Source organism: Oncorhynchus masou, chromosome 9, assembly GCF_036934945.1.
Source record: "Oncorhynchus masou masou isolate Uvic2021 chromosome 9, UVic_Omas_1.1, whole genome shotgun sequence".
NCBI lineage: Eukaryota > Metazoa > Chordata > Actinopteri > Salmoniformes > Salmonidae > Oncorhynchus > Oncorhynchus masou.
In genome coordinates, this window is record NC_088220.1 from 9832156 (window position 1) to 9854983 (window position 22828).

Below are 22828 nucleotides of genomic sequence, written 5' to 3' on the forward strand. Positions count from 1 at the left end.
CGTTTCATTGTAGTTTAGCGGTGCTCTGATGATTTCGGCAAATCGTGAGATTGTAGCTGTCTAGGATAATCCGGATAGTTCCACTGGGTCACATGACAGGGCAAGGGGCGGAGCAACACACCCGATTTGTGAGGAAGAGGAGATGGCGGAGCTGTGCTAGTTTCGAGGGTTAGCGTACAGTATCAATAGTATATACGGCTCACAGTTTGTCAAACAAGTCATTATTTTCAAACACTCAACTTCTATCCAGGATGGCCGAGCAAATCAGCAACGTTAGATATCAGGAGGTACGTTTATTTGTAATTTTTATGACAACCCAATAAAATTAGCTAACGGCTAGCTAGCCAGGAGTGGAAAACGAAACGGTGACTGTTGTGACTTCGGCCATGTTTACTAAACGTTATCTCATTATGTCTTGAAAATGGAGCTTGATGGTTTGGGTAACAAGTTAATTTACTACCTGGTTTATGGTGGCTAACTAGCTACATTTAAAAAGGACGGGGCCACAGGCCCATTTGTTACATGTCCCACCCTCATAGGCCATTGCAAATCTAATCCGTGGAATATGTTGTTGTTGCAGTGAATATAATCTAAATACGGGTAGGTATTTAGCTAACTAGTTAGCTAGCTAGTTAGCTACCACAAATCATAGTGACATTGAAATGTATCAAGATTGCACAAGAACCCACTACTATCGCTAGCTAGTAGGTAGGCCTACATTAATTAATAGTTGTAGACAGCCAATCTGAGATTTACTACCAGAGAGTAGCCAGTTTACTCGCCTAAATATGATATAACTTCTTTCTTTTTTTCTAGACAAACTTGAAATGGTCAAGGTCAAATTGATTGAACACACCCGAAAACACATCCAGTGTCTTCAGTATTTATTCCTCCTTTCCCACGTTGTAACAAAGAAAAGTGGGATTAAAAAACGATTTAACAGTCAATGTTGGTCAGTAATCTACACAAAATAATCTGTCAAAGTGGAAGAAAAATAAAGCACACATTGATTAGATAAATATGAAACCTCCTGAATCAATCAATACATGTTAGAATGACCTTTGGCAGTGATTACAGGTGTTAATCATTCTGGGTAAATATGAGTTTTGCACACCTGGATTGTACAGTATTTGAACACTAGAATAAAAAAAATTCAAGCTCTAACAAATTGTAGATCATAGATCATTTCTTGGTGGCCATTTTCAAGTCTTGCCATTGATTTTCAACACGATTTAAGGCAACTGTAGCTAGGCCACTCGGGAACATTTAATGTCGTCATGGTAAGCAACTCTGGTGTATATTCGGCCTTGTGTTTTAGGTTATTGTCTTGCTGAAAGGGGAATTTGTCTCCCAGTGTCTGTCGGAAAGCAGATTGAACCAGATTTTCCTGAATGATTTTGTCTGTCCTTAATGCTAAAAATAAACAGAATAGAACTAACGCCCTAGTCCTTGCCGATGACAAGGCTACCCATAACATGTTGCAGCCTTCACCATACTTGAAAATATGAAAAGTGGTACTCAGTAATGTGTTATTGGATTTTCCTCAAACATAACACTTTTTATTCAGGACATAAAGTTCATTACTTTCCCATTTTTCTTTTTGCCATTTTTGCCTACTTTCGGGCCTTATTGCAAACAGGATGCATGTTTTGGAATAAAAGTATTGTTGAGTAACAACAATGTTGACCAAAACACAGTTTTCTCTTATCACAACAATTAAACTCTGTAACCATGAGCCTTCCTCTCCGGTAACTGAGTTAGGAAGGACGCCTGTATCTTTAGTGACTGTGTGTATTGATACACCATCCAAAGTGTAATTAATAACTTCACCATGCTCAAAGGGATATTCAAAATCTCCGTCTTTTTTTAAAATGATTGTTTACCAATCTACCAATAGGTGCTCTTTGTGAGGCATTGGAAAATCTCCCTGGTCTTTGTGGTTGAATCTGTGTTTGAAATTCAATGCTCGAATGAGGGACCTTACAGATAATTGTATATGTGGGGTACAGAGATAGAGGTAGTTATTCACAAATCATGTTAAACACCATTATTGAACACAGTGAGGACATGCAACTTCTTATCTGACTTGGTAAACCAATGTTTAATACTTATTGCCTGAAGGCATTAAAGTTTTTAATTTTGAATACATTTGGAAGAACAGAATTCCACTTTGACATCAAGGGGTATTGTCTGTAGGCCAATGACACACAATCTCAATTTAATCCATTTTAAATTCAGTCTGTAACACAACAAATGTGGAAAAAGTTAATGGCTGGGAATACTTTCTGAAAGAACTCTTATCTATATTTAACTTTCCTAATGAACCAGATAAATCTGTAGTTATTTCTGGTTGTTTATCAAAGTTAGCTGGCTAACTCATTGATCTTGCTTCGTAGGATACCCCTCGGGTATCAAAGGTTCCTGTCATGTCACTGATGGGGTTGCCAGTCAATTTGTCTCACGAGGAAATAGATGAATAATTACATCAAATCAAATCTGATTGGTCACATGCAGATGTTATTGCGGGTGTAGCGAAATTCTTGTGCTTCTAGCTCCGACAGTACAGTAATATCTAACAATTTCACAACATATACCCAATACACACACTAGAGGTTGACCGATTAATCGGAATGGCCGATTTAATTAGGGCCATTTTCAAGTTTTCAATAATAATCAGTTCAGTATTTTTGGACGCCGATTTAAATTTTTTTTATTTTTATTTAACTAGGCAAGTCAGGTAAGAACACATTCTTATTTTCAATGACGGCCTAGGGATGGTGGGTTGACGGCCTAGGGATGGTGGGTTAACTGCCTTGTTCAGGGGCAGAATGACAGATTTTTACCATGTCAGCTTGGGGATTCAATCTTGCAACTTTACAGTTAACTAGTCCACCTGATCACGTTGCACTCCATGAGGAGCCTGCCTGTTATGCGAATGCAGTAAGCCAAGGTAAGTTGCTAGCTAGCATTAAACTTATCTTATAAAAAACAATCATAATCAATAGTTAACTACACATGGTTGATGATATTTCTAGTTTATCTAGCGTGTCCTGCGTTGCATATAATCGATGCGGTGCGCATTCGTGAAAAAGGACTGTTGTTGCTCCAATGTGTACCTAACCATAAACACCAATGCCTTTCTTAAAATCAATAAACAGAAGTATATATTTTTAAACCTGCATATTTAGCTAAAAGAAATCAGGTTAGCAGGCAATATTAACCAGGTGAAATTGTGTCACTTCTCTTGCGTTCATTGCACGCAGATTCAGGGTATATGCAACAGTTTGGGCTGCCTAATTTGCCAGAATTTTACGTAATATGACATAACATTGAAGGTTGTGCAATGTAACAGGAATATTTAGACTTATGGATGCCAAAATTTCGGAATGGTTCCGTATTTCACTGAAAGAATAAACGTCCTGTTTTCGAGATGATAGTTTCCGGATTCGAACATATTAATGACCTAAGGCTCGTATTTCTGTGTGTTATTATGTTATAATTAAGTCCATGATTTGATAGAGCAGTCTGACTGAGCGATGGTAGGCACCAGCAGGCTCGTAAGCATTCATTCAAACAGCATTTTCGTACGTTTTGCCAGTAGCTCTTCACAATGCTCCAAGCATTGCGCTGTTTATGACTTCAAGCCTATCAACTCCCGAGATTAGGCTGGTGTAACCGATGTGAAATGGCTAGCTAGTTAACGGGGTGCGCACTAATAGCGTTTCAAACGTCACTCGCTCTGAGACTTGGAGTATTGTTCCCCTTGCTCTGCATAGGTAACGCTGCTTTGAGGGTGGCTGTTGTCGATGTTTTCCTGGTTTGAGCCCAGGTAGGAGCGAGGAGAGGGATTGAAGCTATACTGTTACACTGGCAATACTATAGTGTCTATAAGAACATCAAATAGTCAAAGGTTAATGAAATGCAAATGGTGTAGAGAGAAATAGTCCTATATTTCCTATAATAACTACAACCTAAAACTTCTTACCTGGGAATATTGAAGACTCATGTTAAAAGGAACCACCAGCTTTCATATGTTCTCATGTTCTGAGCAAGGAACTGAAGCGTGAGCTTTCTTACATGGCACATATTGCACTTTTACTTTCTTCTCCAACACTTTGTTTTTGCATTAAATGAAGTGTTCATTCATTATTGTTGTAATTGTCATTATTAAAAATACATTAAAAAAATTGGCATTGGCTTTTTTTTGGGGTCCAACAATAATCGGTATCGGTGTTAAAATCATAATCGGTCGATAACTCACACACACATCCAAGGAATGGAATTAAGAATATATAAATATATGGACGAGCAATGTCAGAGCGGCATAGACGAAGATAGAGTATATGCAGTTGAAGTCGGAAGTTTACATACACCTTAGCCAAATACATTTAAACTCAGTTTTTCACAATTCCTGACATTTAATCCTAGTAAAAATTCCCTGTCTTAGGTCAGTTAGGATCACCACTTTATTTTAAGATTGTGACTTGTCAGAATAATAGTAGAGAGAATGATTTATTTAAGCTTTTATTTCTTTCACCACGTTCCCAGTGGGTCAGAAGTTTACATACACTCAATTAGTATTTGGTAGCATTGCCTTAAATTGTTTAACTTGGGTCAAATGTTTTGGGTAGCCTTCCACAAGCTTCCCACAATAAGTTTGGCCCATTCCTCCTGACAGAGCTGGTGTAACGGAGTCAGGTTTGTAGGCCTCCTTGCACGCACATGCTTTTTCAGTTCTGCCCACAAATTTTCTATAGGGTTGAGGTCAGGGCCTTGTGATGGCCACTCCAATACCTTGACTTTGTTGTCCTTCAGCCATTTTGCCACAACTTTGGAAGTATGATTGGGGTCATTGTCCATTTGGAAGAGCCATTTGCGACCAAGTTTTAACTTCCTGACTGATGACTTGAGATGTTGCTTCAATATATCCACATCATTTTCCCATTCCTCATGATGCCATCTATTTTGTGAAGTTCACCAACCCCTCCTGCAGCAAAGCACCCCACAACATGATGCTGCCACCCCTGTGCTTCAATGTTGGAATGGTGTTCTTCGGCTTGAAAGCCTCCCCTTTTTTCCTCCAAACATAACGATGGTCATTATGGCCAAACAGTTATATTTTTGTTTCATCAGACCAGAAGACATTTCTCCAAAAAGTACAATCTTTGTCCCCATGTGCAATCCGTAGTCTGGCTTTTTATGGCGGTTTTGGAGCAGTGGCTTCTTCCTTGCTGAGCAGCCTTTCAGATTATGTCGATTTAGGACTCGTTTTTACTGTGGATATAGATACTTTTGTACCTGTTTCCTCCATTATCTTCACAAGGTCCTTTGCTGCTGTAATGGGATTGATTTGCACTTTTCGCACCAAAGTATGTTCATCTCTAGGAAGTTAACCTTGAAGGTCCACAGAACACGTCTCCTTTCTGAGCAGTATGACGGCTGCGTGGTCCCATGGTGTTTATACTTGCGTACTATTGTTTGTACAGATGAACGTGGACCTTCAGGCATTTTGAAATTTCTCCCAAGGATGAACCAGACTTTTTTTCTGTGGTCTTGGTTGATTTCTTTTTATTTTCCCATGATGTCAAGCAAAGAGGCACTGAGTTTGAAGGTAGGCCTTGAAATACATCCACAGGTACACCTCCAATTGACTCAAATTATGTCAATTAGCCTATTGGAAGCTTCTAAAGCTATGACATAATTTTCTGGAATTTTCCAAGCTGTATAAAAGCCCAGTCAACTTAGTGTATGTAAACTTCTGACCCACTGGAATTGTGATATAGTTAATTTTAAGTGAAATAATCTGTCTCTAAACAATTGTTGGAAAATTGACTTGTCATTCACAAAGTAGATGTCCTAACCGACTTGCCAAAACTATAGTTTGTTGACAAGAAATTTGTGGAGTGGTTGAAAAACCACCAGCCTAAGTGTATTTAAACTTCTGACTTCAACTGTACATATGAGATGAGTAATGCAAAATATGTAAACATTATTAAAGTGGCTAGTGTTCCATTTCTTAGTGGCCAGTGATTTCAAGTCTCTGTATATAGGCTGCAGCCTCTCTAATGTGCTCGTGATGGCTATTTAACATTCTGTAAGCCTTGAGATAGAAGCTGTTTTTCATTCTCTCAGTCCCCGCTTTGATGCACCTGTACTGACCTCGCCTTCTGGATGATAGCTAGATGAACAGGCATTGGCTCGGGTGGTTATTGTCCTTGATGATCTTTTTGGCCTTCCTGTGACATTGGGTGGTGTAGGTGTCCTGGAGGGCAGGTAGTTTGCCCCCGGTGATGCGTTGGGCAGACAGCACCACCCTCTGGAGAGCCTTTCAGTTGAGGGCGGTGCAGTTGTTGTACCAGGCGGTGATACAGCTTTCACGGTTTTAGGTGCCAAGCCAAGTTTTTTTCAGCATCTTGAGGTTGAAGAGGCGCTGTTTCGCCGCCTTCACCACACTCTGTGGGTGGACCATTTTAGTTAGTCAGTGATGTGTATGCTGAGGAACTTGAATCTTTCCACCTTCTCAACTGTGGTCCTGTCGATGTGGATAATGGGGGTGCTCCCTCTGCTGTTTCCTGAAGTCAGGGTCATCTCCTTTGTTTTGTTGATATTGAGTGAAGGTTTATTTTCCTGGCACCACACTCCCAGGGCCCTCACCTCCTCCCTGAAGGCTGTCTCGTCATTGTTGGTAATCAGGCCTACTACTGTTGTGGCTTTTGCTAATTTGAGGATTGAGTTGGAGCCGTGCTGTCCACGCAGTCATGGGTGAACAGGGAGTACAGGAGGGGGCCATGCACGCACCCTTGTGGGGACCCAGTGTTGAAGATCAGCGAAGTGCAGGTGTTGTTTCCTACCTTCACCACCTAGGGGCGGCCCGTCGGAAAGTCCAGGATCCAGTTGAAAAGGGCAGGGTTCAGACCCAGGGCCTCAAGCTCAATGATGAGCTTGGAGGGTACGTGATGTTGAATGCTGAGCTAATGTCAATTAACAGCATTTAGGTATTCCTCTTGCCCAGATGGGTTTGTGCAGTGTGATGGCATCGTCTGTGGCTCTATTGGGGCGGTATGCAAATTTGAAGTGGGTCTAGGGTGGCCGGTAAGGTAGAGGTGCTATGATCCTTGACTAGTCTCTCAATGCACTTCGTTATGACAGAAGTGAGTGCTACGGTGCGATAGTCATTTAGTTCAGTTACCTTAGCTTTCTTGGGTACATGAACAATGGTGGACATCTTGAAGCAAGTGGGGACAGCAGACTGGGATATGGAGAGATTCAATATGTCCGCAAACACACCAGCCAGCCACCCGGGCCGGCAGCCTTGCGAGGGTTAACACGCTTAAATGTCTTACTCACGTCGGCCACGGAGAAGGAGAGCAAACAGTCCTTGGTAGCGGGCCGCGTCGGTGGCACTGTTATCCCCAAAGCAGGTGAAGGTGTTTAGTTTGTCTGGAAGCAAGACGTTGGTGTCCGCGACGTGGCTGGTTTTCCCTTTGTCGTCCGTGATTGTCTGTAGACCCTGCCCACATACGTCTCGTGTCTGAGCCGTTGAATTGCGACTCCACTTTGTCTCTGTACTGAAGTTTTGCTTGTTTGATTGCCTTGTGGAGAGAATAACTACACTGTTTTGTATTCTGCTATATTTTCATTCAAATTGCCATGGTTACCACATTAATTCATTTTTTTTGGTATAAGCATAGAAGCAGCTAGCTAAATTACTCTCAGCATTGGTCAGACATAATGGTTGCACAGCAGCATCATCCCAGTGTGTGTGTGTGTGTGTGTGTGTGTGTGTGTGTGTTGCTCTGGCCCATTCCTTCAGCTGTTGAATGAGGAGGAGCCAGCAGCAGCCCAGCCCCCCCAGGAAGAAGCAGCTGTCCTGGATGCCCCTCCCCCCTACAGCAGCATCTCCGCTGCCAACGCAGGTAATTGCCCTCTGTCCATCCGTAGCACTACACACAGTAACTGGCAAAATATTGACTAATCTCATATGACAATGGGGGTGGAAGACCATTGCAGATGCAAGTCAAGAAAAGGATTTTGTTCTCGGGTTACTCTAGTGCTCAAAAGAAAAGGCTACGGTACAAAGCTGTGGTGTTGGGTGAGCTCTCCACCTTAACCTTGCTACTAGCCATCACATCACTAATGTGCTGTGTCACTCATGTTTTAGTTTTCTGCACCTTTCCATTTCCCTTCCAGCGTTCTTTGACTACAAGGAGGATGCAGGCAGGTTCCCTAATCCCCCGTCCTACAACGTGGCTACCACACTGCCCTCCTATGATGAAGCAGAGAGGACCAAAGCGGAGACCGGCGTCCCTCTCGTCCCTGGCAGGGTCGTGGTATGTCTGTCCTCCTTTCACAGTGATATTCATTCATTCATTCATTGAGGTATTTTTCATTGAGAGCCTACATCCTCAATAAACATGTTTGGACCATCGTCATTTGAAGATGTCTGACAGACATACATTTCCCTTTTCTCCTGTCAGGAGGATGAGTTTGACGATGCTGACCAGCTGCGGATAGGGAATGATGGCATCTTCATGCTCACCTTCTTCAGTAAGTCTTCTCTCTGTTTCCTGTACAGTGTAGGGATTGTTATGGGTGGACAATGCCTGTCTGCATCTCATGGGTACACTAAACAAATCAAATCAAATAAGTCAAGCCAGGGACTTGTCCAACCGGTTCATAAGGAGGAAGTTTGTGATTTTAGAAAAGCTGTTGTATAATCTTCCACAAAGCATCATGGTCTATGTGTGGTGAACAGCACAGAATGTTAACTGATGTGCAACTTCCTCATTAGTGGTCTATGATTGATTAGTTAATTGATTGATCGTCGTCTCTTCTCTCCAGTGGCATTCCTGTTCAACTGGATCGGCTTCTTCCTGTCCTTCTGTCTGACCACTTCTGCAGCCGGCCGCTACGGCGCCATCTCTGGGTTTGGCCTGTCTCTCATCAAATGGGTTCTCATAGTCCGGGTAAGATCAATACACGCAACCTCACAAGGTAGGGGTGGGTATACAGAAGATGGACCTATTTGGTAAAACACCAAGTCCATATTATGGCAAAAACGGAGCAAAGAGAAACGACAATCCATCATCACTTTGACTGACCTTCATGTCTTAATCTGTAAAATTTGCGCAGTCACAAAAACCATCAAGCGCTATGATGAAACTGGGTCTCTTTAGGACCGCCACAGGAATGGAAGACCCAGAGTAACCTCTGCTGCAGAGGATAAGTTCATTAGAGTTACCAGCCTCAGAAATTGAGAGTTCAGTTAACAGACATATCTCAACATCAACTGTTCAGAGGAGACTGCGTGAATCAGGCTTTCATGGTTGAATTGCTGCAGAGAAACTACTACTAAAGGACACCAATAATAAAAGAGACTTGCTTGGGCCAAGAAACACAAGCAATGGTCATTATACCGGTGGAAATCTGTCCTTTGGTCTGATGAGTCCAAATTTGAGATTTTTGGTTCCAACCGCCGTGTCTTTGTCAGACACCGAGTAGGTGAACGGATGCTCTCTGCACGTGTTGTTCCCACCGTGAAGCATGGAGGAGGAGGTGTGATGGTGTCGGGGTGCTTTGCTGGTGACACTGCCAGTGATTTATTTATAATTCAAAGCACACTTAACCAGCATGGCTACCACAGCATTCTGCAGCGATACACCTCCCATCTGGTTTGCTCTTGGGATTATCATTTGTTTTTCAACAGGACAATGACCCAACACACCTCCAGGCTGTGTAAGGGCTATTTTACCAAGAAGGAAAGTGATGGAGTGCTGCATCAGATGACCTGTCCTCCACAATCACCCAACCTCAACCCAATTGAGATGGTTTGGTATGAGTTGGACTGCAGAGTGAAGGAAAAGCAGCCACGTGCTCAGCATGTGGGAACTCCAAGACTGTTGGAAAAGCATTCCAGGTGAAGCTGGTTGAGAGTACCAAGAGTGTGCAAAGGCAAAAGGGTGGATACTTTGAAGAATCTAAATCTAAAACAATTTTTGGTTATTCAATGATTCCATAGTTTTGATGTCTTCACTATTATTCTACAATGCAGAAAATGGTTAATCAAATATATAAGAAAAACCCTTGAATGAGCAGGTGTGCCCAAACATTTGCCTGATATTACATGTATATCTTACCACCACTCCTCTAATTGGAGTAAACTAATGGACAACAACACTTAGGCTTCTACTTCCAGCTTATACATACTAGAGACAGTGCATTTGGAAAGTATTCAGACCCCTTCCCCTTTTCCACATTTTGTTACGTTACAGCCTTATTATAAAATGGATTACATAACATATTGTTGAGGCACAGATCTGGAGAAGGGTACCAAAAAATGTCTGCAACATTGGTCCCCTAGAACACAGTGGCCTCCATCATTCTTAAATGGAAGAGGTTTGGTACCACCAAGACTCTTCCTAGAGCTGGCCAATCTGAGCAATCAGGGGAGAAGGGCCTTGGTCATGGAGGTGACCAGGAACCCGATGGTCACTTTGACAGAGTTTGTCTGTGGAGATCGGAGAACCTTCCAGAAGGACAGTCATCTCTGCAGCACTTTACCAATCAGGCCTTTATGGTAGAGTTGTCAAACTGAAGCCACTCCTCAGTAAAAGGCACATGACAGCCCACTTGGAGTTTACCAAAAGGCACCTAAATGACTCTGACCATGAGAAACAAAATTGAACTCTATGGCTGGAATGCCAAGTGTCACGTCTGGAGGAACCCTGGCACCATCTCTACGGTGAAGCATGGTGGTGGCAACATCATGCCGTGGGGATGTTTTTCGGTGGCAGAGACTGGGAGACTAGTCAGGATCGAGGGAAAGATGAGCGGAGCAAAGTACAGAGATCCTTGATGAAAACCTGCTCCAGAGCGGTCAGGACCTTAGACTGGAGTCCCCAAATACAGGTGTGCCAAGCTTGTAGCGTCATACCCAAGAAGACTTGAGGCTGTAATCGCTGCCAAAGGTGCTTCAACATAGTACTGAATAAAGGGTCTGAATACTTGTGCAAATGTGATGTTTCTGATTTTTTATTTTTTATTATGAATTTGCAAAAATGTTTAAACTGGTTTTGCTGTGGTATTGCGTGTAGATTTATGGGGGGGAGGGAACTATTGAATACATTTTAAAATAAGTAATATACCAAAATGTGGGAAAAGTCAAGGGTTCTGAGTACTCTCGGTTTGTTTTTAGTTCCATCAACCCCTCCCATCTATCTCTGAAGAACAAGTTCTAATTAATTAAAGATACTTTTTCCAGTATTATTATTAATGAATTGACTATGACTTGACTATGACCCCCCCCCCCCCCAAAAAAAAACAGCTTACATATGGACAAGTACCAAAAATAATTGATTTGAATGATTCTGTCTCTTCACAGCTACATTGACAGAGCTGGGATGGTTGTATCCCCCATGTATATAATTGTCACTGTGCTGCGGTGCATTCTGGCTTTTGTTCCTGCACTGAATGCTACTGTGTGTACGACTGGTCCTCCTAATGCTATTTTACTGCCTTTTGAACATTTCAGTTTTCCACCTACTTCCCCGGCTACTTTGATGGTCAGTACTGGTTGTGGTGGGTGTTCCTGGCTTTGGGTAAGTGGAGCGTAAGTCTGAGCACTTATTTGAACGATTTAATGTGTATGAAATGTGATCACGGAACGGATGCTGTTGTCTTTTTGTGACTCTCCAGGCTTCATGCTGTTCGTCAGAGGGTTCGTCAACTACTCCCGGGTTCGCAAAATGGCCGACCCTACTTACGCCACACTTCCTCGAACGAGAGTCCTGTTCATCTACTGAAGGTAAAGGGCCCTAATTCACGCAGCCTTCCTTTGTTACAGCAGAATAAGACCTGGTCCTTTTATTAATAAACCAAATAAATAGTACTGGTAATCTACCAAATCATATTGATTCTCTTCACTCACTAGTTTCCTTTCAATATAGCCTGCTGACTTGGTACCGGTACCCCCTGTATATAGCCTCCACACTGACTTGGTACCGGTACCCCCTGTATATAGCCTCCACACTGACTTGGTACCGGTATCCCCTGTATATAGCCTCCACACTCACTTGGTACCGGTACCCCCTGTATATAGCCTCCACACTGACTCTGTACTGGTACCCCCTGTATATAGCCTCCACACTGACTCTGTACCGGTACCCCCTGTATATAGCCTCCACACTGACTCTGTACCGGTACCCCCTGTATATAGCCTCCACATTGACTCTGTACTGGTACCCCCTGTATATAGCCTCCACACTGACTGTACCGGTACCCCCTGTATATAGCCTCCACACTGACTCTGTACCGGTACCCCCTGTATATAGCCTCCACACTGACTCTGTACCGGTACCCCCTGTATATAGCCTCCACATTGACTCTGTACTGGTACCCCCTGTATATAGCCTCCACACTGACTGTACCGGTACCCCCTGTATATAGCCTCCACACTGACTCTGTACCGGTACCCCCTGTATATAGCCTCCACACTGACTCTGTACCGGTACCCCCTGTATATAGCCTCCACACTGACTCTGTACCGGTACCCCCTGTATATAGCCTCCACACTGACTCTGTACCGGTACCCCCTGTATATAGCCTCCACACTGACTCTGTACCGGTACCCCCTGTATATAGCCTCCACACTGACTCTGTACCGGTACCCCCTGTATATAGCCTCCACACTGACTCTGTACCGGTACCCCCTGTATATAGCCTCCACACTGACTCTGTACCGGTACCCCCTGTATATAGCCTCCACACTGACTGTACCGGTACCCCCTGTATATAGCCTCCACACTGACTCTGTACCGGTACCCCCTGTATATAGCCTCCACACTGACTCTGTACCGGTACCCCCTGTATATAGCCTCCACACTGACTCGGTACCGGTACCCCCTGTATATAGCCTCCACACTGACTCTGTACCGGTACCCCCTGTATATAGCCTCCACACTGACTTGGTACCGGTACCCCCTGTATATAGCCTCCACACTGACTCTGTACCGGTACCCCCTGTATATAGCCTCCACACTGACTCTGTACCCCCTGTATATAGCCTCCACACTGACTGTACCGGTACCCGCTGTATATAGCCTCCACACTGACTCTTTACCGGTACCCCCTGTATATAGCCTCCACACTGACTCGGTACCGGTACCCCCTGTATATAGCCTCCACATTGACTCTGTACCGGTACCCCCTGTATATAGCCTCCACATTGACTCTGTACCGGTACCCCCTGTATATAGCCTCCACATTGACTCTGTACCGGTATCCTCTGTATATAGCCTCCACACTGACTGTACCGGTACCCCCTGTATATAGCCTCCACATTGACTTGGTACCGGTACCCCCTGTATATAGCCTCCACATTGACTTGGTACCGGTACCCTCTGTATATAGCCTCCACACTGACTGTACCGGTACCCTCTGTATATAGCCTCCACACTGACTCTGTACCGGTACCCGCTGTATATAGCCTCCACATTGACTGTACCGGTACCCCCTGTATATAGTCTCCACATTGACTTGGTACCGGTACCCCCTGTATATAGCCTCCACATTGACTTGGTACCGGTATCCTCTGTATATAGCCTCCACACTGACTCTGTACCGGTACCCGCTGTATATAGCCTCCACACTGACTTGGTACCGGTACCCCCTGTATATAGTCTCCACATTGACTCTGTACCGGTACCCCCTGTATATAGTCTCCACATTGACTCTGTACCGGTACCCCCTGTATATAGCCTCCACATTGACTCTGTACCGGTACCCGCTGTATATAGCCTCCACACTGACTCTGTACCGGTACCCGCTGTATATAGCCTCCACACTGACTCTGTACCGGTACCCCCTGTATATAGCCTCCACACTGACTCGGTACTGGTACCCCCTGTATATAGCCTCCACACTGACTCTGTACCCCCTGTATATAGCCTCCACACTGACTCTGTACCCCCTGTATATAGCCTCCACACTGACTCTGTACCGGTACCCGCTGTATATAGCCTCCACACTGACTCTGTACCGGTACCCCCTGTATATAGCCTCCACACTGACTCGGTACTGGTACCCCCTGTATATAGCCTCCACACTGACTCTGTACCCCCTGTATATAGCCTCCACACTGACTCTGTACCCCCTGTATATAGCCTCCACACTGACTCTGTACCCCCTGTATATAGCCTCCACACTGACTCTGTACCCCCTGTATATAGCCTCCACACTGACTCGGTACCCCCTGTATATAGCCTCCACACTGACTCGGTACCCCCTGTATATAGCCTCCACACTGACTCTGTACCCCCTGTATATAGCCTCCACACTGACTCTGTACCCCCTGTATAAAGCCTCCACACTGACTCGGTACTGGTACCCCCTGTATATAGCCTCCACATTGACTCGGTACTGGTATGTGTGTGTGTGTATATATATATATATATCCCAAAAATATGTGGGGGATTGGAAATGATGCAGACAATTACATTGATGGAACCAATATTCTTTCCGCAATATTAAGCTGATCCATATATATATCATAAACAAACATGGTCCATAGTAAACCACCCTTCCTCCTACAGAGATACTGATCTCCTCTATTAACGTTTCTCCTGTTTACTTTTCACACAGCTGAATAAACACAACGTCACAGGATCTGGATAAAGAATCCTGGATGTTTGAAAAGAAACCTACCCGACAAAAAGCAACAAAACTGCAGAAATCTAAAACCAAACTACTCAAAATACCCATCACGACGCGGCAGGATGAGGGAAAAAAAACCTTGATGAAGACCACTCTTGTAACGTTCAGGAATTAAATACGTCAGTTTTATCATTATTTCTATTTGAAAACTTCATAAATGGATTATGGTCGTCATTTTAACTATGTATTCATTAGTGGCGAATGTTAAGTGCTATTTTACATTTTTCAGTCTGTAATGTATTGGTAATGCCTTCGATCGTTTGATGGTAGTGTACTAGCATGCATCTGCCCCTCAAGCCAATGGGGATTAGTCTCATTTTACTAACACTTTATTCAAAGCCCGCCTATATAATGCACAGTAACTTGTCATAAAGAACCTTTTTATGTTTTGTTATTAGTTCATAGTCATCATGAGATCAACCAGTTGAGGATGGAAAAAAATTGTCACACATGGCATTGCAATTTGAACGTGTTTTACACATGCTTATAGCAAGTAATAATACACAATACCTTTTATGCTCCATATGAAGCATTACCCTCATTTCTAGACAATAGAGAGCAGAGTTCTTTGCTAAATTGAGTCAACATTAATTATTCCTATAAGACAGAATCCTACCTTTTTTTTTAATATATGCTCGCACGCAAACCTCAAACGTAAAAAGTATCGTATGTGCAGAGCTGAAGGTTAGAAGTGTTGTACAAGTCATGCAGTTGTTTTCGTTTTAGTTTAGAGAACGAACACATTCGGTATGCAAACTAACTATGATGATGCTATCGGAGAATTTGAGCAGCTGCACTTTCACTAACAGCACTAAAACCCCAAGGAGTTTCTTCCAAAGGGACCTGGACATATCATCCACACAAACAACTATACATGGACCAAAGGGTAGTCATTGAGTGAGTATAAATCGTTCATAAGGGTGATATGGCAATTTTATAATCTAATAATAATAATAATTAGATTTAGGAAGAAGACAAGAAATTATACTCGTTGATCTTTCTCTTTTAGGCAATTGTTGGCATATTGTTAACTAAATTCTCTCTCTCAAACCTGCTCTTAATGGACGGACCCCCCCCCCCGTATGCCAGCCAGTCAGTCTGCTTTAAACCAGCTGTTTAGAATTTCTTGCTTAGCCCATATGTGGAATGGTACAGCTAAGATCCTAACCCAGTACTGGTCCACACACATCTCTATCTGTGTGAACTAGTAGTACAGCTGCATCCTGGGGATTTTATTGTTATGAGATGTTATAAATTGTAAAAAAGCTTCATGTCTAATAAATGTGACTTTTTAAAAGCGAGATTTGATCGTCTCTGTTGCAGGTTTATGTGTTGTGGAGCATTGACACCTTGTGGTTGAAAGACTATGACTGGACAGCTACAGTTCCCCCAGGGGGGCTTATGGTTTTCAATGTACAGTATGTGTTTTTCATATCCATCAGCTTTCTATATGCCATTTAGCAGACCCTTAAAGGAATGACAGTAATGCGTGCATTAGACGTACGGCTGGTCCCGGGAATCAAACCAAATATCCTGGCGTTGCAAGCTCTGTGCTGTACCAACTGAGCTACAGAGGACCACAGCGATACTCCTATCACATCAGTAGAGGTATACATTGTAGATGTCTATAGTCACATCACATCAGTAGAGGTACACATTGTAGATGTCTATAGTCACATCAGTAGAGGTACACATTGTAGATGTCTATAGTCACATCAGTAGAGGTACACATTGTAGATGTCTATAGTCACATCAGTAGAGGTATACATTGTAGATGTCTATAGTCACATCACATCAGTAGAGGTACACATTGTAGATGTCTATAGTCACATCAGTAGATGTATACATTGCAGATGTCTATAGTCACATCACATCAGTAGAGGTACACATTGTAGATGTCTATAGTCACATCACATCAGTAGAGGTACACATTGTAGATGTCTATAGTCACATCAGTAGAGGCATACATTGTAGATGTCTATAGTCACACCAGTAGAGGTATACATTGTAGATGTCTATATTCACATCAGTAGAGGTACCCATTGTAGATGTCTATAGTCACACCAGTAGAGGTATACATTGTAGATGTCTATATTCACATCAGTAGAGGTACACATTGTAGATGTCTATAGTCACACCAGTAGAGGTATACATTGTAGATGTCTATACTCACATCAGTAGAGGTACACATTGTAGATGTCTATAGTCACATCAGTAGAGGTATACATTGTAGATGTCTATAGTCACATCACATCAGTAGAGGTATACATTGTAGATGTCTATAGTCACATCACACCAGTAGAGGTATACATTGTAGATGTCTATATTCACATCAGTAGAGGCACACATTGTAGATGTCTATAGTCACATCACATCAGTAGAGGTATACATTGTAGATGTCTATAGTCACATCAGTAGAGGTATACATTGTAGATGTCTATAGTCACATCAGTAGAGGTATACATTGTAGATGTCTATACTCACATCAGTAGAGGTATACATTGTAGATGTCTATAGTCACATCACATCAGTAGAGGTACACATTGTAGATGTCTATAGTCACATCACATCAGTAGAGGTACACATTGTAGATGTCTATAGTCACATCACATCAGTAGAGGTACACATTGTAGATGTCTATACTCACATCAGTAGAGGTATACATTGTAGATGTCTATAGTCACATCAGTAGAGGTACACATTGTAGATGTCTATAGTCACATCACACCAGTAGAGGTACACATTGTAGATGTCTATAGTCACATCACACCAGTAGAGGTACACATTGTAGATGTCTATAGTCACATCAGTAGAGGTATACATTGTAGATGTCTATAGTCACATCACACCAGTAGAGGTATACATTGTAGATGTCTATATTCACATAACATCAGTAGAGGTATACATTGTAGATGTCTATAGTCACATCAGTAGAGGTACACATTGTAGATGTCTATAGTCACATCAGTAGAGGTACACATTGTAGATGTCTATAGTCACATCAGTAGAGGTATACATTGTAGATGTCTATATTCACATCACATCAGTAGAGGTATACATTGTAGATGTCTATACTCACATCAGTAGAGGTATACATTGTAGATGTCTATACTCACATCAGTAGAGGTATACATTGTAGATGTCTATAGTCACATCACATCAGTAGAGGTATACATTGTAGATGTCTATAGTCACATCACATCAGTAGAGGTATACATTGTAGATGTCTATAGTCACATCACACCAGTAGAGGTATACATTGTAGATGTCTATAGTCACATCAGTAGAGGTATACATTGTAGATGTCTATAGTCACATCACATCAGTAGAGGTATACATTGTAGATGTTTATATTCACATCAGTAGAGGTACACATTGTAGATGTCTATAGTCACATCACATCAGTAGAGGTATACATTTTAGATGTCTATAGTCACATCACACCAGTAGAGGTATACATTGTAGATGTCTATAGTCACATCACACCAGTAGAGGTATACATTGTAGATGTCTATAGTCACATCAGTAGAGGTATACATTGTAGATGTCTATACTCACATCAGTAGAGGTATACATTGTAGATGTTTATATTCACATCAGTAGAGGTATACATTGTAGATGTCTATAGTCACATCACATCAGTAGAGGTACACATTGTAGATGTCTATACTCACATCAGTAGAGGTATACATTGTAGATGTCTATAGTCACATCAGTAGAGGTACACATTGTAGATGTCTATACTCACATCACATCAGTAGAGGTACACATTGTAGATGTCTATATTCACATCAGTAGAGGTACACATTGTAGATGTCTATAGTCACATCAGTAGAGGTACACATTGTAGATGTCTATAGTCACATCAGTAGAGGTATACATTGTAGATGTCTATAGTCACATCACATCAGTAGAGGTACACATTGTAGATGTCTATACTCACATCACATCAGTAGAGGTATACATTGTAGATGTCTATAGTCACATCAGTAGAGGTACACATTGTAGATGTCTATACTCACATCAGTAGAGGTACACATTGTAGATGTCTATAGTCACATCACACCAGTAGAGGTATACATTGTAGATGTCTATAGTCACATCAGTAGAGGTACACATTGTAGATGTCTATATTCACATCAGTAGAGGTACACATTGTAGATGTCTATAGTCACATCACATCAGTAGAGGTACACATTGTAGATGTCTATAGTCACATCACATCAGTAGAGGTACACATTGTAGATGTCTATATTCACATCAGTAGAGGTACACATTGTAGATGTCTATAGTCACATCACATCAGTAGAGGTACACATTGTAGATGTCTATAGTCACATCACATCAGTAGAGGTACACATTGTAGATGTCTATAGTCACATCAGTAGAGGTATACATTGTAGATGTCTATAGTCACATCACATCAGTAGAGGTACACATTGTAGATGTCTATAGTCACATCACATCAGTAGAGGTACACATTGTAGATGTCTATAGTCACATCACATCAGTAGAGGTATACATTGTAGATGTCTATAGTCACATCAGTAGAGGTATACATTGTAGATGTCTATAGTCACATCAGTAGAGGTATACATTGTAGATGTCTATAGTCACATCACATCAGTAGAGGTATACATTGTAGATGTCTATAGTCACATCAGTAGAGGTATACATTGTAGATGTCTATAGTCACATCACATCAGTAGAGGTACACATTGTAGATGTCTATAGTCACATCAGTAGAGGTATACATTGTAGATGTCTATATTCACATCACATCAGTAGAGGTATACATTGTAGATGTCTATAGTCACATCAGTAGAGGTATACATTGTAGATGTCTATAGTCACATCACATCAGTAGAGGTACACATTGTAGATGTCTATAGTCACATCTCATCAGTAGAGGTACACATTGTAGATGTATAGCTAGCGGTTTAAGAGTCTTGTTGTAGTGTGGAGTGGAATGCTTCATTTTGTCAAGTTTTAGCATGATTCTACCAGTCAGCTGTCAACCATATAGCGACAACAGTTTATAGCACCTGTGAGGTCAGTGGAGACATTGGCAAACTGCTGTTATAACCTGAAACTGAAGCTTCATGCTAGTTGAAATGTCAAATACTGTTTGTTGAGCCTGTTTGCAATTTCCCAATGAGCCCTTTGGAATAGATGTCTAAAATGGAAACCTATTCCCAATATAGTGCACTACATTTGACCATTTGACACACCCCTGGACTTACAACCTTCACTCCCCTGTGCCCTCTAGTCGCCGTGGCAAGAAAATGGCCTTCTGCCCTATGTGGGTTCTGGAGTCTTGTTTGGGTTTCCCTTTCTTCTTCAGTCCCAACGTACCAACTCCACTCCTGGTAGGTGTTGTAGTGGTTCACCTCCATCTTCTCCAGGAAATAACACGATCAGTTACTATCGACTACATGGGAGAGACAAACACAGTCATCACAAACATATGCTGATCGTTGATTAGATTACGTGGGGTTGGTCAAAGACTCTAGGTAGTCCAAAACAGATTGGTAAAACAGTATTAAAATATTTGAATGATGATGATAATAATTGTAAATGTCTCCTGTCACGATCCTAAATGAATGTGTTGACATCAATGTTAAAACAGCCCTGTTTCTGTGACCTTTGTGTCTCGGGGAGATTGTTGGGGAGGGTGAAGGGGTCACCACGAGGACATGGTCATACCGACACCACGAGGACATGGTCATACCGACACCACGAGAACATGGTCATACCGACACCACGAGGACAGGGTCATACCGACACCACGAGGACAGGGTCATACCGACACCACGAGGACAGGGTCATACCGACACCACGAGGACAGGGTCATACCGACACCACGAGGACAGGGTCATACCGACACCACGAGGACAGGGTCATACCGACACCACGAGAACATGGTCATACCGACACCACGAGGACAAGGTCATACCGACACCACGAGGACAGGGTCATACCGACACCACGAGGACAGGGTCATACCGACACCACGAGGACAGGGTCATACCGACACCACGAGGACAGGGTCATACCGACACCACGAGGACATGGTCATACCGACACCACGAGGACATGGTCATACCGACACCACGAGGACAGGGTCATACCGACACCACGAGGACAGGGTCATACCGACACCACGAGGACAGGGTCATACCGACACCACGAGGACAGGGTCATACCGACACCACAAGGACAGGGTCATACCGACACCACGAGGACAGGGTCATACCGACACCACGAGGACATGGTCATACCGACACCACGAGGACAGGGTCATACCGACACCACGAGGACAGGGTCATACCGACACCACGAGGACAGGGTCATACCGACACCACGAGGACAGGGTCATACCGACACGAGGACAGGGTCATACCGACACCACGAGGACATGGTCATACCGACACCACGAGGACATGGTCATACCGACACCACGAGGACAGGGTCATACCGACACCACGAGGACATGGTCATACCGACACCACGAGGACAGGGTCATACCGACACCACGGGGACAGGGTCATACCGACACCACGAGGACAGGGTCATACCGACACCACGGGGACAGGGTCATACCGAAACCACGAGGACAGGGTCATACCGACACCACGAGGACAGGGTCATACCGACACCACGAGGACAGGGTCATACCGACACCACGAGGACAGGGTCATACCGACACCACGAGGACAGGGTCATACCGACACCACGAGGACAGGGTCATACCGACACCACGAGGACAGGGTCATACCGACACCACGAGGACATGGTCATACCGACACCACGAGGACAGGGTCATACCGACACCACGAGGACAGGGTCATACCATAGCTACCTTTTGTTTTTGCAGTTTGGTTATCATGGCATTATGCAACTTTCAAATAAAAGGAAAAGGCTCATCTATATCGTCTCAGTATGAATGGTAGATGTTTTGCAAATGGGAGCTTTTAACAACAGTAGCATATTTACTAATAACATTGTCTGTAGATATTCAACACTACTTCCTAAGCACATGTTGTAAATAGATCCCACATATTCCTATCATGCAATTCACACCCACATTGCCCTTATTATTGAGCCATAACATAATTATGGGTCATTGTTAGTGTGGGAGACTGAGGATTTATCTTTAATGAAGTTTAACAATATGAGCCTTAATGTCAATTATGTTAAGTCGATTGTGAACATTTGCAATCCATTAACGCATGCATCAACATAATGTATTACTGTTGAATATAAAGCAAATTTTGAAGATAAATATTAAACTTCTTGATTGGATGAACAATTTAATAAACAAAATAACCAAATTAATGACAGATTTTTGTATTGTTACCCGCCTTGGAGCCCGGTCCAATATCTGGAATCTGGCATAGGAGCTACAGCCTTGGAGCCCGGTCCAATATCTGGAATCTGGCATAGGAGATACCCGCCTTGGAGCCCGGTCCAATATCTGGAATCTGGCATAGGAGCTACCGCCTTGGAGCCCGGTCCAATATCTGGAATCTGGCATAGGAGCTACCCGCCTTGGAGCCCGGTCCAATATCTGGAATCTGGCATAGGAGCTACCGCCTTGGAGCCCGGTCCAATATCTGGAATCTGGCATAGGAGCTACCGCCTTGGAGCCTGGTCCAATATCTGGAATCTGGCATAGGAGCTACCCGCCTTGGAGCCCGGTCCAATATCTGGAATCTGGCATAGGAGCTACCGCCTTGGAGACCGGTCCAATATCTGGAATCTGGCATAGGAGCTATCGCCTTGGAGACCGGTCCAATATCTGGAATCTGGCATAGGAGCTACAGCCTTGGAGCCCGGTCCAACATCTGGCATAGGAGCTACCCGCCTTGGAGCCCGGTCCAACATCTGTTTGTGGCATCTTGCCATAACATTTTTGGTATGCCAACAACCATAGGACTCGGCCATACAGTACAAACACATCTGGGATCAGGCTAAAGGGCCTCAATAAGAAAGAAAAAGCACTTTTCTCCCAACATTATAACTGGCTTTGGGGCGCCAAGTATTGTCATCATAGAAATGCTGATACCAAGAAACTAACCGTAGCAATATTAGACTGATTATTAGACTGAGTTTGGTG

General features: G+C 43.1%; 1 protein-coding gene across 1 annotated transcript; it reads left to right on the forward strand.

Annotated features, from left to right (window-relative positions):
• Positions 1 to 97: 97 nt before the first annotated feature.
• LOC135545506 (NEDD4 family-interacting protein 1-like) lies at positions 98 to 16010 on the forward strand. Its single transcript, XM_064973144.1, has 8 exons — positions 98 to 287; positions 7814 to 7916; positions 8191 to 8330; positions 8478 to 8547; positions 8842 to 8966; positions 11531 to 11597; positions 11695 to 11803; positions 14638 to 16010. The coding sequence occupies exons 1-7, from the start codon at positions 252 to 254 to the stop codon at positions 11799 to 11801; spliced, it is 648 nt and encodes a 215-aa protein (XP_064829216.1). The 5' UTR covers positions 98 to 251; the 3' UTR covers positions 11802 to 11803; positions 14638 to 16010.
• Positions 16011 to 22828: the final 6818 nt, after the last annotated feature.

Excerpts from the sequence above, each read along its gene's own strand:
- LOC135545506 (XM_064973144.1), top strand. The coding sequence starts at position 252 with ATGGCCGAGCAAATCAGCAACGTTAGATATCAGGAG. Across the intron at positions 8,331-8,477 it reads TCGTCCCTGGCAGGGTCGTG|GAGGATGAGTTTGACGATGC; the intron begins GTATGTCTGTCC and ends TTCTCCTGTCAG. Across the intron at positions 8,967-11,530 it reads AATGGGTTCTCATAGTCCGG|TTTTCCACCTACTTCCCCGG; the intron begins GTAAGATCAATA and ends TGAACATTTCAG.